This window comes from Puntigrus tetrazona, chromosome 4 (assembly GCF_018831695.1).
Source record: "Puntigrus tetrazona isolate hp1 chromosome 4, ASM1883169v1, whole genome shotgun sequence".
Lineage (NCBI taxonomy): Eukaryota > Metazoa > Chordata > Actinopteri > Cypriniformes > Cyprinidae > Puntigrus > Puntigrus tetrazona.
Window position 1 is genome coordinate 17,083,289 of NC_056702.1, and position 15,166 is coordinate 17,098,454.

At 39.9% G+C, this 15,166-nt stretch overlaps 1 protein-coding gene and 1 long non-coding RNA gene across 4 annotated transcripts in view; one reads left to right on the forward strand and one right to left on the reverse strand.

The window, feature by feature from the left end:
- Positions 1-2,173: 2,173 nt before the first annotated feature.
- ckbb (creatine kinase, brain b) lies at positions 2,174-6,212 on the reverse strand. Of its 2 annotated transcripts, none has more exons than XM_043238042.1 (8): positions 6,081-6,212; positions 5,092-5,296; positions 3,961-4,115; positions 3,745-3,877; positions 3,454-3,625; positions 2,929-3,052; positions 2,657-2,846; positions 2,174-2,577 (listed from the first exon to the last, which is right to left on the reverse strand). In XM_043238042.1, exons 2-8 carry the CDS (start codon positions 5,282-5,284, stop codon positions 2,399-2,401), a joined length of 1,146 nt encoding a protein of 381 aa, XP_043093977.1. In that variant the 5' UTR covers positions 5,285-5,296; positions 6,081-6,212; the 3' UTR covers positions 2,174-2,398. The 2 variants fall into 2 exon arrangements, with proteins under 2 accessions (XP_043093977.1, XP_043093978.1); XM_043238043.1 differs by having other exon boundaries at positions 5,092-5,292; positions 6,081-6,190.
- Positions 6,213-7,250: 1,038 nt separating this feature from the next.
- LOC122342667 overlaps positions 7,251-15,166 on the forward strand; it is a 28,568-nt gene continuing 20,652 nt past the window's right edge. The window contains exons 1-2 of one of the 2 annotated variants that reach the window (XR_006250625.1): positions 7,251-7,377; positions 7,645-7,701. This is a non-coding gene — a long non-coding RNA (uncharacterized LOC122342667). Of the gene's footprint in view, positions 7,378-7,644; positions 7,702-10,674; positions 10,799-15,166 lie in introns of those variants that run through there. The other variant, XR_006250626.1, reaches the window with a different exon arrangement.

A 15,166-nucleotide genomic window follows, 5' to 3' on the forward strand; every position in this document is an offset into this window, starting at 1 on the left:
GTGTATATATGCAAAACAATAGGTTGCACTTACACACAACTATGAACACTGGTTCCTTTATTACTATAGAGTTCAGTGGAACTTCCAACCAATGCTTAAGGCCCTGCCTCAAACTCTAACTTTAATGAAACGTACCTATCAATCAAGTCTTCAGGATCATTAGAAACTTCCAAGCAGGTGTGAGTTGGAGCTAGTCTCTGCAGAGCTATGACCCACCAGTAATTGAGTTTGAGACCTCTGTCTTAGAGGAAATGCAGCCCAGATTTCATACCGAGTATGGGAGGAGTAACAGCTTCACGCTGTAGATCAGGGGCGTCTAACTCAATTCCTGGAGGGCCACAGCCCTGCTCCAACACACAAACCATGCAGTTTTCACTTGAGCCTGAAGGACTTGATTAGCTGGATCAGGTGTTTAATTGGGGTTGAAGCTAAACTCTGCAAGGCTGTGGCCCTCCAGAAATTGAGTTTGACACCCCTGCTGTAGATCTACCAAATGAACAGTTCAGTTTCACTGCTTATCCGTCTGTAATTATCAGGTGCTCCTAAATAAGTTTCTTAGCTGGTTAAGCTGCGTTTGATTGGTGCTGAAGTTGAACTTTGTAGCAAGGTAGATATCCAGTTGTGTTCATGGGACATATACTGAAAACCCTGTAACCAAATAGCCACATTTGGAGCTAAGATGAATGTACTTGAAGGATAGAGACCCAAGATTAGTATAATTATGATTAATTTGATTTTGGAATCTTAGTCTTAACCATCTAATCCTGAAGAATTAAAGCAAATGCATAGACTGTGCAACAGTTTGAGATAACGTCATTGGTAACCCTTTGAGATAATTATTTTTACTAGTTATTTGGAAAAGTGTGTGAAAATGTGTTTTTTGATTGGTCACAATCATGACCGGTGGGATGATGCATGTATTGAATTAACAAATTTCTCCAGTCATAAGAATTTTGACATATATTAACCCAGCAATTGTAAACTCTTCTATCACATTATAAAATTATGCATAAACCTTATATCACATTGACAGAAATACCATCAACGTATTTGAACATATGTGGTTTAGTAACATATATCATCAAATTGTTATATTAGTACTTTATTACATTAATATTGTAACTTATTTGTAACATTTGATCTTTTGTGCAATTTTCATTAAATGCAACTGGATTTCTGTTGTATACATAAAATTCTGTTATCCCACCGGTCGCTATTCTGACCATCAAGATGTTTACTCATTTTATGACAGTACTAAACAAAACTGAATACATATGAAATCATATTAATACTAGACACTTTAGATAATGTGCACACAATCGTTAACATTGTTTTGAAGCAAAGATGACTGATGCAGAATCATTTTATGGTACAAACAGGAATTAAACTGCTCTGGTCGTGTGACAATTTGCACTGGACACTTGCAGAAAGTGCGCTAAAATATTAACAGTAAGGTTAACCTCAATACGGTTTTTAGTTTCTAAATTAAAACCTTTCATGGTCACTATTGTGACTGGTGGGATTTATTCAGTAGATTTCAAATCAAATTGCTTTTGTCCTGATTCAGCTAAAATACTTTGCTGGGGGTCTGAAGATTAATCACACGGTGTGTGTTACTTTTCTCTGCGCCGTCACAGTCTGGCCAATCACAGTAGTTTGTGGTTACTGGTTAATTTTATAGATTTAACGTTGGGTCTTAACCAAATAACAAATAGTATACGCAATTAAATTAGATTACCTTCGTTCAACCATCTCGGAAATACTTAGATTTCCTCGTTTCGGCGTTGACTAAATCTGTACATAGTAATGGGAAGACTACAGTAGTGGATGTCTGTCGGGTAATATGCATTCATGCGTTCCGCAAAATGGTTTTCTCCAATCCGAATAATGAACACGAGGTGGCAGTACAAGATCGTTTTGACAACTTAAGGTGGATTTAAAAAACAAACAAACAAAACAAAAACCCTACCATCTCTCAAAATTGTGATTTCTCTAAAGCAAATAATGACCTTTTAAGTCAACCTTAACGCACAGGAATTACCACAGAACAATTAAAAACATGTGAAACTAAGCCTCAAATAAAAACTGGAACACCTTAACATTGCAGAACCAAAAATAAAGCGATTGAAAAATTCAGCTGATCTTTTAGCAATAACACATGCACACAAGAAACTCCATGGGCCAAAGAGACTTTATTTCTGGTGTTAAGCTCCATCTTCAACATTGCAGGACGTTTGAGATACAAAATCCTTCACACTGATGGAAGACTCGTCTAACTTTAGTGCCACTACCGTTTGGGTGGAGTGTATGTTCCTTGATGTAGTTAAGATTATTGGTACTGGAGGAAGGGAGGACTGGTGGAGGCAGGGAAGGAGTTAAGTTAGGAGTCACGAAGTGTTCACTTCTGCTCAGGCATAAGGTCATCAATTGACTGGCCTCCCTCCAAGCGTTTCTCCATCTCTATAAGCAGCTTAACTCCATCCACTACCATCTGAACCAGCTCAACCTCAGAGAAGCCCAGACGATCTGCGTTGGAGATGTCAAAGACACCACCTACTGCAGCAGTGTCAACTCCACCTGGAGATGAGGGGAAGGTTAGTGTTAGAGACCAGGCCTACATCCTATACAGGTACCAGAACTGTAGGTGAACATGTACCTGTTCCACGCTTTTGGAGCCTCAGTCGCTTGAGGACCTCTCCAAACTTCTCATGCTTGCTGACGTTAGGAAGTTTGACATGAACGCCACCACGCAACCCTGTGCCCAGGTTGGAGGGGCAGGTTAGGACGTAGCCCAAGTGCTCGTTCCACATGAACTCGTGGCCCTTCTCTTTGAACAACTCTTCAATCTGCAGGAAGTAGTTAGGATTTAACATCGCGTCAACACCGGAAATGCTGGCAAAGCGGAAGAGCTCAGACGAATCGACCAACCTTTGTGAGGCCTGTGCAGAAGCGATTGAAGACTTCCTTCATGTTGCCACCTTTCTGCATGGAAATAACACGAAGGTGGTCTTCCTCATTCACCCAGACCAGGAATGTCTTGTTGTCGTTGTGCCTAAAATAAAAAATATACTAAATTTGAAGGATCAAAACCTTTTGTCTCAAAAACAAAAAGGAATTATAATATATTATCTTAGCACAACTTTAATGTCTAGTTGAAATCACTTGTTTGTTCGTAGAACAAATCCTTCTACTGGATAACAATTATATTTTTATTTCTTTTAAAAATGGCACCCAAACATCTCTAATATAAATACACACTTTAATAAAAATTCAAACCAAATCTCAGCGTCAACATTGTTCTCTTTACAATTGAGTGCGGGGAAGAAAAAATTATAATTAAATTATCCAGGTAATAAAGATGGCACCGAAATGCATCCTTTCAGTAAGCAAGCAAAACTGCAGCATTTCTTTTAATGAAAAGAGTAATGGTCCTAAAAGGCCACTCTCACTCACCAGATCCCTCTGGCATCGGGCCAGTCACGGGCCATCCCAGAGGCCAGGAGCAACGGGGACACAGGCTTGTCAAATAGGAAGTGGTCATCAATCAGCTGCTGCTGCTCCTCCTCTGTCATGTCCTTGAGGGCATAGTACTTTCCTTTAAGATCCCCATCAAGAGCTCCCAAAGCTGTGAAAACCACAACACAACTGCATCAATAAAGAGCCAATGCTTCAATCACTCGTTCCCGCCCTCTCCTCTTGAACGACCAATTATGAGTCATGCGGATCCCACGAAAACGAGCTCACCCTCAACGGACAGACCCTCGATGGCCCGTCTCTCCCCGCGGCTGCAGTGAGGAGGGAGGCAGAAGCCACGGATGCTCCTGCCGGTTCTCACTCTGGAGCTCAGGACGTAGTTGGGGTCAAGGTCGTCGCCGCCCTATTAAAAGCGCCAACAAATTAACAGAAGCCTATTTTTAAAGCGTTAAACCCAAGTAGATGCACCGGACAGTGGCGGTGTACCTGGAGGTTGTCTGGGTTCAGGTCAGTCTTGTGCGTGTCTGTGGGTTTGTATCCCCCGTGGCGGTCCTCGATGACGGGGTCCAGGAGATCTTTGAACACGTCATACGTCTCCTCGTCTCCAGCAACGCAGCCCACCGTCATGATGAAAGGATGACCTGGAACACAGAAGATCAGCACGGTGGTGACAGGGTTTAGAAGCTTTCACGCCAACGGCAAACACGAGCAAAGGCTTAATATAGCCACACACATGGTTGGCCTCGCAGCAAATCATGAGATTCAAGACGACAATTCCTCTTTTGTTGGACGTCACAAAAATACAACACCTTGGAGTCACTGCAACCTTCTCGCTCCACAGGGAGTCAAACGCATGGCAGCAAAATAACGCCAGGAAGCAGCAAGAGATGCAAATTCAGGATGCAGAGTACAGTAGAGTCACTAGGTTCAGTGTCTATTCATCTGACAAATCCGGCCCAAGAAAGCCTTGAATAGTAAATATTTTAGCACTTGTGTAAATGTCCCTAGACTCCATAGTAGAGGTATTAAAAGCAAACAAAAATATGCTTGAAATGAACTGAAATGTCGTCATTCGAAATTTTTACAAACCGTTTGATGCATTACTAGTAAACACCCTCTGAATTAGTCCCATTATTAGCAAACTGCTTCGTTACAGCATAGCCAGCAACCAAGACTTCACTTGCGCAATTTCTTTCAAACACCAGCCAACTAGAAATGCATTCGAGCAATTTAATTCCAAAAGAGCTTGACAGCGTAACCAGTGCCTGCTTTTAAATTGACTTCCATAACTAGCAATGAAAAAGCACCAGTTGTGTACAATGTGCATCTAAAACAAATGCATTGTTCATTAATATTTGCAGATAGCTTGGCGATTGAAAAAAAAACCCAAAAAAACAAAAAAAAAAAACTACTAAAACTCGCTGGTTAACGACAGGTGGTACTGAGGGGAGGGGCATAATCATTCCGGGTTTATGATTGGTCAAAAACAGTTGTGCAGGATGAGTCATCACATTTTTGGACGCTTTCCCCAACACATATGGTTAAAAAAACAAAAAGGAGTTGTCGTTGTCACCCTGCACCCAAGCGCAGGTGAAAGAAGGGTGCACCTGTTTTTACCTGGGTTGTCGACGCCGGTTTGAATGACGTCATCCAGGGTAAATCCGCTGGGGGTTTGTTTGTCCCGAAGGTTTGCGTACATCTCGAGCGTCAGCACCTTCGCCATGTGGTTGTTGTGCTTGCTGAGGTCGGGATACTCCTGCTCAGCGGTGAAGTTCATCTTCAGCTGATTGTGAGTGTTACCGAAAGGCATGGTTGCGTCTACCTGGAGCAAAAAATATTAATAAGTGGCAAAGCAAGGACGCGTTAACGGCGAATACAAATCCGCTTCAAGCTCAAGTACAAAGCCAGCCCCTCCGCTGCATTAATAGTGACGTAACGGCATTAAAGCGCATTTTCTAAAACGGAGGAATGCGTTTAAATTCGTTTGAACGATTACAGCGACAAAAAACGGTCGTGGGGTGACGATAAATGTGCTCGGTGACGTTATGTCACGCAGGGCGGTAAATATGATGGAATGTGGAGCGAGCGTGCGATAATTGACGCGTCATTACGAACCGCATTCAAACGCACGTATGTATTGCACGTTATGCAATGCCCTTTTGTGCGTTACGAAGGTCTTGCACGGGAATCGTTTATTATTCTTTGAAGCATGCGAATGCGTAATGCGCAACGTCTCCGAAGACCTTGCGGAGAAGGAGGCTGACTGCAAGGTCGTTGCTGATGTTTGGGACAAAAGCACCTTGTCATGCACGTAACCGCGTTCTTTTGGCCAGCGCATAATTTAAAGCGTTTGAAAATGACATTAATGAGCTCTCTACGCGTTTAAAGCGTTTAGGAAACCACAAACGGCGCGCTGCAGATCGCAAACGGAGCCTAAACGCGCTACTTCCCTTTGAATAGCGATGCATTCATGATCATACTTTTATCATTATTGCCAGCCACAGATGCGCGTTTTGGTAAATCGATCTGGCAGCGTTATCGCGTCATATTTCCTGAATAATATAATAATAAAGGCTTGATTTAATGATCTCAAACAAAATCCATACCTTGCACTGATTTTCTTTGGGAAAGCGGAATTAATCCTTCCTAAAGTCCACCAGAACCCACACAAAGACTGATAATGGTGTCCAGAAATAAGCGGCTTTGTGGGTTTTTTATATCAAGCCCGAGCTCTCCTCCGATTGGACGCTATTTGAGTCCATTCATTCTATTGGACGCGGCGTCGCATCACCTCCACAGCATCCAGTATTTGCTTACATTGGTCACATGATGTTTTTCCTTGACGGCTCTCCTTGTCATGATTGACAACAAAATTGAACAATGTGGAATTCGATCACATGCATTTATCGGACGCTCTTGTCTAGCAATAACTGCTTGTTCGTAAAAATGTCTAACCTGTATCTTACAAAACAAGAGACCCCAATATAAGCGGGGTTTCAAGTAAGTCAGTTATGTTTATTTATTGCTATAGTCTTCTTCACAGACCCACTGAAATACTTTGAGGGTCCCCCATAATCTGGTTTATTGTTCTGGCTGGCTATAATTCATCAATAATTCAGTCTTTCTTTTTGTGTTTAGCTTTTAATGCACCGTTACAGATTACTCTATAACGTTAAATAGCTTTTGTTTTCCTAGGAACTGAATTTTGGTTAGCATTGATTGCTAGCTTCATGCGATTTGTCATCTTTTAAAACGCCTTTGTGAAGCAGATCAGTGTTTATGTGCTTCTGTCTTTTTTTAAAGCAGTCTCCAGTTCTGCTCTGTGATACATGATACATTTGGCAGTATCTGCATACAAATGAATATGAATTATAAAAATGCTTTCAGCTCTGAACAAAGTCATCAATCCGCCGTGCATTAAATTTCGATGTAACTCAACTCTACATCAAATCTTTCAGTAACGTAATATTCAGCTCGGTTTGTTGCATCAGTGTTATTTTGTATATGCAGTTTGGATACAGACTGGAGTAATTGCTGCAGAAAATTCAGCTTTGCCATCCCAGGAATACATATTTTTTATATAATAATATATACAATTTAATAATAATATTTTATAATTGTACTGTTTTTACTGTATTTTAAATCGAATAAATGCTGCCATGGCAAGCGTACTCCTCTCAAAATCTTACTCAGCCCACACATAAACAATAGTTTATGCCATCTACCCTATAGTTAAAGTATTGTGTAAGGATTTTGCATGAATATGTTACCATAATTTGGACCTTTGCTGTTTGCTTTAAACAGACTTTGCTTCGGTCTTCTCTATATATTGCTAATGAGGACCTTCTGGATTTCCTGGATTTAAGAGACCACCAGCTGCGAAGGAAATGATAGACTGCTCCTGTAAGTGTGATGTTCTTGCCATTGTGAGTCCGAGCTGTGTTTTTACTAGAGACGCAGCTTTAACTGTAGTCTCCTGTGTTCAGTAAGCTCACCTAGGAGCTTAACCGCGGGCTCATGGAGAGACGTCCATGCTGAGAAGATAATGCCATCTCCACAGCGCTTGACTTCTAGTGTAGTTCAGTGCTGTTTATGCTGCCTCCACCTCATGCTTTGTCAGAAATCGCGTAACCGTTTGTGTCATGTTGACCTGTATCTTTCTGTTTGTAGTATCCCAGAAGGCCCTGTCCGACCACACCCCTTTTCGAACTGAATGCCTTACTGAAGGTATGACACGCATTCCATGATGCCTAGTTTTTAACTTAGCGTTAGCATAACGACTGGTATGCACTGTGAAATTTTCTTACAATTTTTTATTTTTTTTTTTACATGGAAAGATTAATATGAGAAAAAGAGATAATGTCTGCATCTGATGATTATTCATGATGGCAGTGCACAACCCCCACCTCCCCCCCACCAACCCAACCCCGTGTACTGTTTTTTTCTCTCTCCCAGGTTCAGGGAGTGCACCGTAGTGTGCAGCAATCGCATTTTGACAGGGCGAGACAAACGCTGATGTCATGGAGGGTCTAGGGCAGAATATTTTGCCTTTAGCTCACTCGTTTTTTATAGATACAGAGCATCGGGCGGAATACTGATGATCGTAAACAACACAGCATGCATGCTAAAGCAGAACAAAAGAGCGGCTATAACAGCATGTCATGCTAATTGTCACCTTGAGAAGCTCACAAAGCGCTACTAGAATAATGAAGTCCTTTTCTCAGATCATTTTATCTTACACAGAAGGCTAACAGGCTACAAAGTCTCTCCCCATAGCCGCGTTGTCTGTCAAGCCCTTCTGACAAGGAGCTGTCAAAATCACCCCTTCCCTCTCTTCAAAGGTCTCATTTGCATCGCTCTTGAGAGCGTTTAATCCGTTCTTTCTCCCCTCCTCCTCTTCCTCAGTCACCTCTCTGAAGCTCTGTGTAGAGGCCAAATCAGCACTATTAATGATTACAGACAGGAAACCAAAAAATATTCAAATGTATTCAAAACTATTACTTATTCAAAACTCCTTTGGAAGGTAATTTTAATATAACCGCACCTCAGCACTCAGTACACATCATGTACACTACCATTCAAAACTTTTGAGGTTGGCAAGATTTAGTAATAATAATAAAAAATAATACTTTTATTTAGCAAGAACGCATTGAACACGTTTATAATGTAACACCAAATTTAAAGAAACGTGTCATGGTTTCCAAAAAATAGTTGTTTTCAATACTGACAATAATAACAAATGTTTCAGTACCAAATCAGCATATGATTAGGATACTGAAGAGTAAGCTACGCCGTCACAAGAATGAAGTACATGTTTAACTATTCTAATAATAAACTGTTATTTTAAATCATGCAGGTTTTAAAAAAGGTCTTAAAACATCTTCAATTTCAGTATTTACTGTATTTTTGATTAAATAAACACAGCCTTTGTTGAGCAAACAGGACTTCTTTCATAAACATTAAAAACCATCTTACCATCTTGCATGCAGTATTTGTTGGATGTGAATTTGTGATAATCTTAGTTTTAACTAATTTAAAAATTAAAATAACAATGTGATTTACTCACCTTGAAAGCATCCCAGCTGTATATGACTTTCTTCTTATAGACAAATCCAATCATTTATATTAAAATATCGTCCAAACCCTCCAAGCCTTTCCATGGGATTGAATGGGTGTTTGCTGTTTACAGTTCGGAAGATGTTAAATAAAGTACACTTATCTATAATAAAATGTGCCTTGCATGGCTCCGGAGGGTAAATTAAGTCCTTCTGTAGTGAATTCATGCATTTTTGTAAGTTAATATCCATATTTCAAACGAAGTAAACACTTTTTTTTTTCACTTCCGCTGACTGTGACACGCTTATTGTCTATTGCTTTGTGTGATTAATGACAAGTACGGAGAGAGAACAAAACATAGCACGGTCACAAATTAGAAGCACAAACTGAAGATTTCTTAAAAAAAAAAAAAAAGATATAAAGGCTGGGACATACCAAGTCGACGTCATCCAATTAGTGGTGACAAAAGCTGACGGTATTGTTGCCTCACGTCGGTAGCGTTGAATAAAAAAGACCACAGCCCACATTAAACTGAGCTCGTGTTCTGCGTCTGCTTGAGATGAGTTAGCTGTCTATATCAGCAGCTATCAATAGTAAATATTCATCATTCAAATGGAGAAACCAAAACAAATTAAAATTTTTGGTGAACTAACCCTAAAATAAACATTTCTGAATTACTGAATATGATACGGCCATTTTGCATAATTTTTGCATATACACACCACCAGGACAGAATGAGAAAGAAATGAGAGAAGTCAGTGCAGAACGTCATGCAGTATATATTTATTACATATTCATGATCACACATTTAAACCGTTTCTATCTGGCTTGCCTCAGAAAGCTCATGCCTCCATTGACATTGAGCTGAAGGTCAACAGGATTCCTCAGCTTGGCTGTTTTCCACACTTTCGGCTGACGCATCCCAGCCAGGTAGATTAAAGATATCTATTGCAGCTCATCTGCTTTAAAAAACCCCCGATTACATTGCTTTCTGTTTGACCGACACTTACGCTGACCAATCGCCAGCTATCTGTTCTCTTTTACCCAATCCAGTAGTATCACCTAGATAGTTTCTGAACCAATGAACGTTGTGTCTATAAAGGTCCCTGAGGGTGTTCGCAACATTAAAGCGGTTGACCTAGAGTCCTACGTTTGGTAAAAACTGCGCTGGAATGGATAGAAAGCACATTTATATTATTGTTATTAGTTGTATCAATTCGAGCACAGCACTTTTAGAGACTTCTGTTAAGCTGAAGTACTTCATGAATATGGAATAACAAATCATTAAAGATGTGCGGGACTAGTGCATGACGTAATGTAATACTGGAAAACAACTGTACAACCATGGCAGGTTGCCCAAATCTTTCGAGCAAAATGGCAGGCTCCATTGTACGCAACAGCTTGACGCAACCAATTTTCCAGCTCCTCCATTCAGCACCCAGTAAAGATTGGCTTTGCCTTTGCTCTCAACCTATTGTGGTCACAGTGGCAGTGGTAGAAGCCATTTAAATTTTAACCAGTCAAATGAATTTAGGTCAGCATCAGCTTTCATAAGAGCTCAATTATCTTGAATAATAAATCTAGACTGCTGTCCCTCCTGCAGTGACAGAGCCCATCCGTGAGTGGAGAGTCTGCCCTTCAGACGCTGCACCAAACAACAGTGTATTCAGCTGAGAGACTGAGGCTGGACAAGAACACACTGTATCGTTCAGCACTTAACCGCTTACAGGGTTGCTTTAAACTGGCTCAAGGGGGTTGTTTCGGAACTGTAGGTATATGGCATGGATGTTTAAAGGCTTTGCATGATTGTTAACCCACCTGCTGGTGTGATCCTAAAGGAATATTTATGGTTTGTTTGTTTATTTGTGCATCCCTTGTGCATTTCCTATAAAAATACTATTAGTTTCTTTAGATATAAAACTTTTAAAGATGAAAAATATGGAATATACCTCACAGATGGGACTGATTGAAGCACTGTGCAACAACATGCTTTGCTGGATGTTGGTCTCTTTAGTACCAGACTCGCATATTAAGCCATTAAGCACTTAGAAGCACTCTTATAATGGATCTCAAGTGAAAGTAAGACTTTTAGCCTTTCTGTATCATGCTTGAGAGGGATTATGCTTAGTGCTTGTGAAGAGCTCTGTGGTAATGTTTCCCTGTTCAAAAGTCCATAACGTGTATGCTGTTTGGTGTTATAGAAAGACATGTTTTTCTTAATGTAGTGCACTTAGCTGACTCACCAAAAACAGCTCTCAGCTGCAGATGGGATGGAGCATGCAACAAACACACTGCATTACATAACACGCTCACATATTGTCTAATTCACTAACATTACACACACACACACACACACACACACACACACACACACACACACACACACACTCTGTTTCTCACTGAGTCACACAGCATGCAACGTCACAGTGATGTGCAGGAGCTATGCAGCGGGATTGGTGTGTGTATCAGAGAGTATCATGTCTGTTGCAGATTTACAGATGATATGGAGCAACCACTCTCCTCCTAATCCATATTGTTCAGACCGATCATGTTTTGCTGCGAGATGTGAAATATTATCTGAATTTCACAAGGAGTGGAGTGGGTGGAGTCTTTTTTTCTGTCTCTGTCGTCTGCTGGTGCTGGTCACGTGTGGAGGCATGCATATGATGCTGCTTGACAGCTCAGCTGACTTGCTCTACTGTGTAGCATTTATGTCCATTTGCATTTTGTCCATCATAAAACATGCAGGAGACTTGATCTGTTTGTAGAATGAGTGAGATGTTGTACTGTTTTGCAATGTTCAGTTTTTTGTTATTTTAAATTGTTCATTCGAAAACAATATTTTAATTTCTGTGTAATGTGTATATTGTGTTTTGAATTGTTTTTTGTTGCCTGATTGTGTTATTCTGTTCACCTTTATCAGCTTAATTATCACACCGGTCTCCCATAATTTCAGCCCTGTGTTCTCCTGAGTTCCTCGGTCCTGTATTAGTTTGAGGTAATGTTTGTGGTTGTATAATCTCAGGGTCTTTCCGAATACAATTTTGCTAGCATAATGGCCGGAAAACGGTCTGTGGTCCTAGTGCATGGTCTAAAAGGGTTTTCCCTATTCTCTTAATGAGTATTGGGTGTGTTTATGGGCATATAATAAGCAAATCAGAGTCTCATATCCCATTCCTGTAAGAACAAGTTTTAATTTATCCGATTTGAATAACATGAAAATACTCTGTTCTTATAATGGCTGTAATTTCATTCTAGAATTTTTCTGTTCAGTTTTCAGTTCATCATTGTGTCTAACATTGGCCCCTCCTCTAAATCGCTCTCTCTCTCTCCCCTCCTCCAGCTCCAGCGATTTTGTCTAATCTGGAGCGGGTGAAAGGGAAAGGCTCATTTCTCCCTTAATGCATCTTTAAACACTGTCTACAGCAGTGTTTATGCTTTCAACTCCTGTTTCCCAAAACCACTTATTAGAGAGAATGATGGAGAGGAAGGAACCCAGTCACCTTCATCTGTCCGCTCTTGCTTTGCTTTGCCCCGCGGCAGTGTGGCCCTGTCAAGACTGCAGAGCTATTTTTCCTCCGCTCTCTACGCTGTAATTGATTTCTGGGCTAGGAGACAAAATTGGACCTTGTGCCTGTGGCCTACATGTCATCGCGGTTCTCGCTGTCTCCTGCAGACGAGCTATCATTAGACCAGCGCAGAATAGCTTTCTCCTCCCTTTTCCACCTGCAGGACGTTCATTCACAGACGATCATTTGCATATGAACGCCATGGCTACTGTATTAATGAAACATTGCCTCCATTGTTGCCATGAGAACAAAAGCGGCGATGATGTCATGGCGCTCCTTTCACCTCTCCACACTGGAAGATTAGCCGAGAGGACACAGCAGGCTGTGTGGAGTGGCTCATTATGAGCGGAGGCATGGTTCCCAGCCTCTGCACTGACTGGATGCCCATGCAGTCTCCCTGCCAACCGTACACCAGAATGGAGGAAAATGGCACATTAAGCCAATTCACTTCATTGTTCAAAAGGTCCTGAAAAGGCATGTGATATAGAAGCTTTTTGGCTTGGTTGCCCTGTTGATTGCCCCGCTTAGATGGATTCATTTCTGTATTGAGTTTTCTTGCAGTTGTACAAAACTGAAATGCTTTTGGAGATTGTAACGTACTGGTAGCAGACTGGCTATTTGCTGTTTGTATTGTTGTTATATTTAATGAGGCCCATTTATTTTTATCTAATTTAATTTAATCTTATTGGATTTGGGATTTGATATTTATTTTTTTGTGTATGTTAGAACTATTTTAACATTTAGATTAACTTTATCTAACACCTAAATTGAATTGTCTTTCGTGTAATGTTTTGCTAACCACTGATTTTGGTATACAGTGTTTTATTTAGATGAAACCCTGCAGGTTTTGACTGCATTAATGGTTTGATAAAATGATAATTAGTAAATATGAATGTACAATTAAGATAGAAAAACATACATAAGCCAGTATATGGGATAAACTCAAGTGTTTGAATAAAAGGAAAGAATTTAAGACTTTTAAGTATTGTGAGTTGCAAAATAAATTATTATTGATATTTTTTTCTACTTTGCAGTACTGTTTTCAACAGTTCTGTCAGAATTCATAATTAGCGAAAAAAATTAATAATAATTTCCTTTAAATGTTTAAGCAATAAAAATACAGAAAAAAATAAAACACTTTCTAAAAATATTGAATATTTGAATAGTTTACTTGCATAGTATGTGGCTATAATATCATCAGAGACCTGTGAAAGAGTTGTTAATTTACTCAAATTAACATTAACTCAAAATCTCAAAGGTGCTTCAAATAAAAATTTTATAGCCACACTTTAATTTCACTTTGAGATTTGGTCCCTGTCCTTCAGTGTCAGCTGTTTTATGTTTAAAGGGCTCGGCTGACAAAACAGTTTGGGATTCCCTAATTTAGACTGAGTATATAAATGTAATAATGGCCAGTTATCGGTTACTGATGAAGTTACATTACATGCAGAAAATTAGATGCAGAAAATGCATGAGAGCAGCCCATACTGAAGACTTATATAGCATCGCTGCGCTGGGGTTTTCAGCAGTATTGAGTAGATTTCTTCCACATCAATGAATATGCAGTGCAAAGCTCGCCTTTTATCACTTACTCATTCTGTCATTCTCCCCATTCCCCTCTCTCACCCCATCATGCAGTGAATTTCACATCCATAAGAGTGTTACATAATCAAGTTTAATGCCAGTGTCCTTCATCTCTGTACTGAACGAGCTCAGAGCTCTTTGCCAACCCAATGCTAAGATGCTAACCGCAGATAATCTGCTTGAGCGTAACATGCAGACAGCCCCAAAATGTTTCTTTTCATCAGTTTTTTTTATTATGATAAATTGTTTGTCTGTGCATCTTTTGAAGGGCAGGACAATATGTCATAACCCACGCCATCACCTCCACCAACCTCTAGTTTCATTCCCTTCATGTCCTCAATCAATCTCTTCTTCTCTAACAACTTGTAGGACATTTATTACCCACAATCCATCACTGTCAGAAGTATCCTCCTCCTAAACTTCCTCCTATTAAAAAACACAACTTGATTGGTTCTCTGGTGTACCTTCATTTATTTTCGCAGCCTGTGTGAATGATGTATCTTGTCTCCTTGAAAATCAAATTAAAACTTACAAGTTGGCTTAAACTACGGTTTAAAAGTTTGGGGTCAGTATCTCATGCTCAAAAATACAGTAAAAATCTTTTTACAAATATAGTGAAACTGTAATATTCAGAAATACTATTACAACTATTACACCAATGTAATTTATTCCTATGAAGACAAATCTGAATTTTCAGAAGTTTTACAAGATCCTTTAGAAATAATTTCAATACACTGGTTTGCTGCTTAAGAATCGTCTTATTGTTGCATTTATATGAATGATCACATTTTTCAGGAAGTCTAAAACAAGCTTCTTAAACATCACTATGGCTTAATTCATTGTAATGCAGCATCAAGACTGTGTTGGGACTATGATTTATGGTATTATAAATTAATAAGGGAATGGGCATCTAGTCAAACGATTACACATAATCAACATTGTTTGGCTTGGCACCTGCGTTTAGTTTTCAGAGAGCTCTGGAC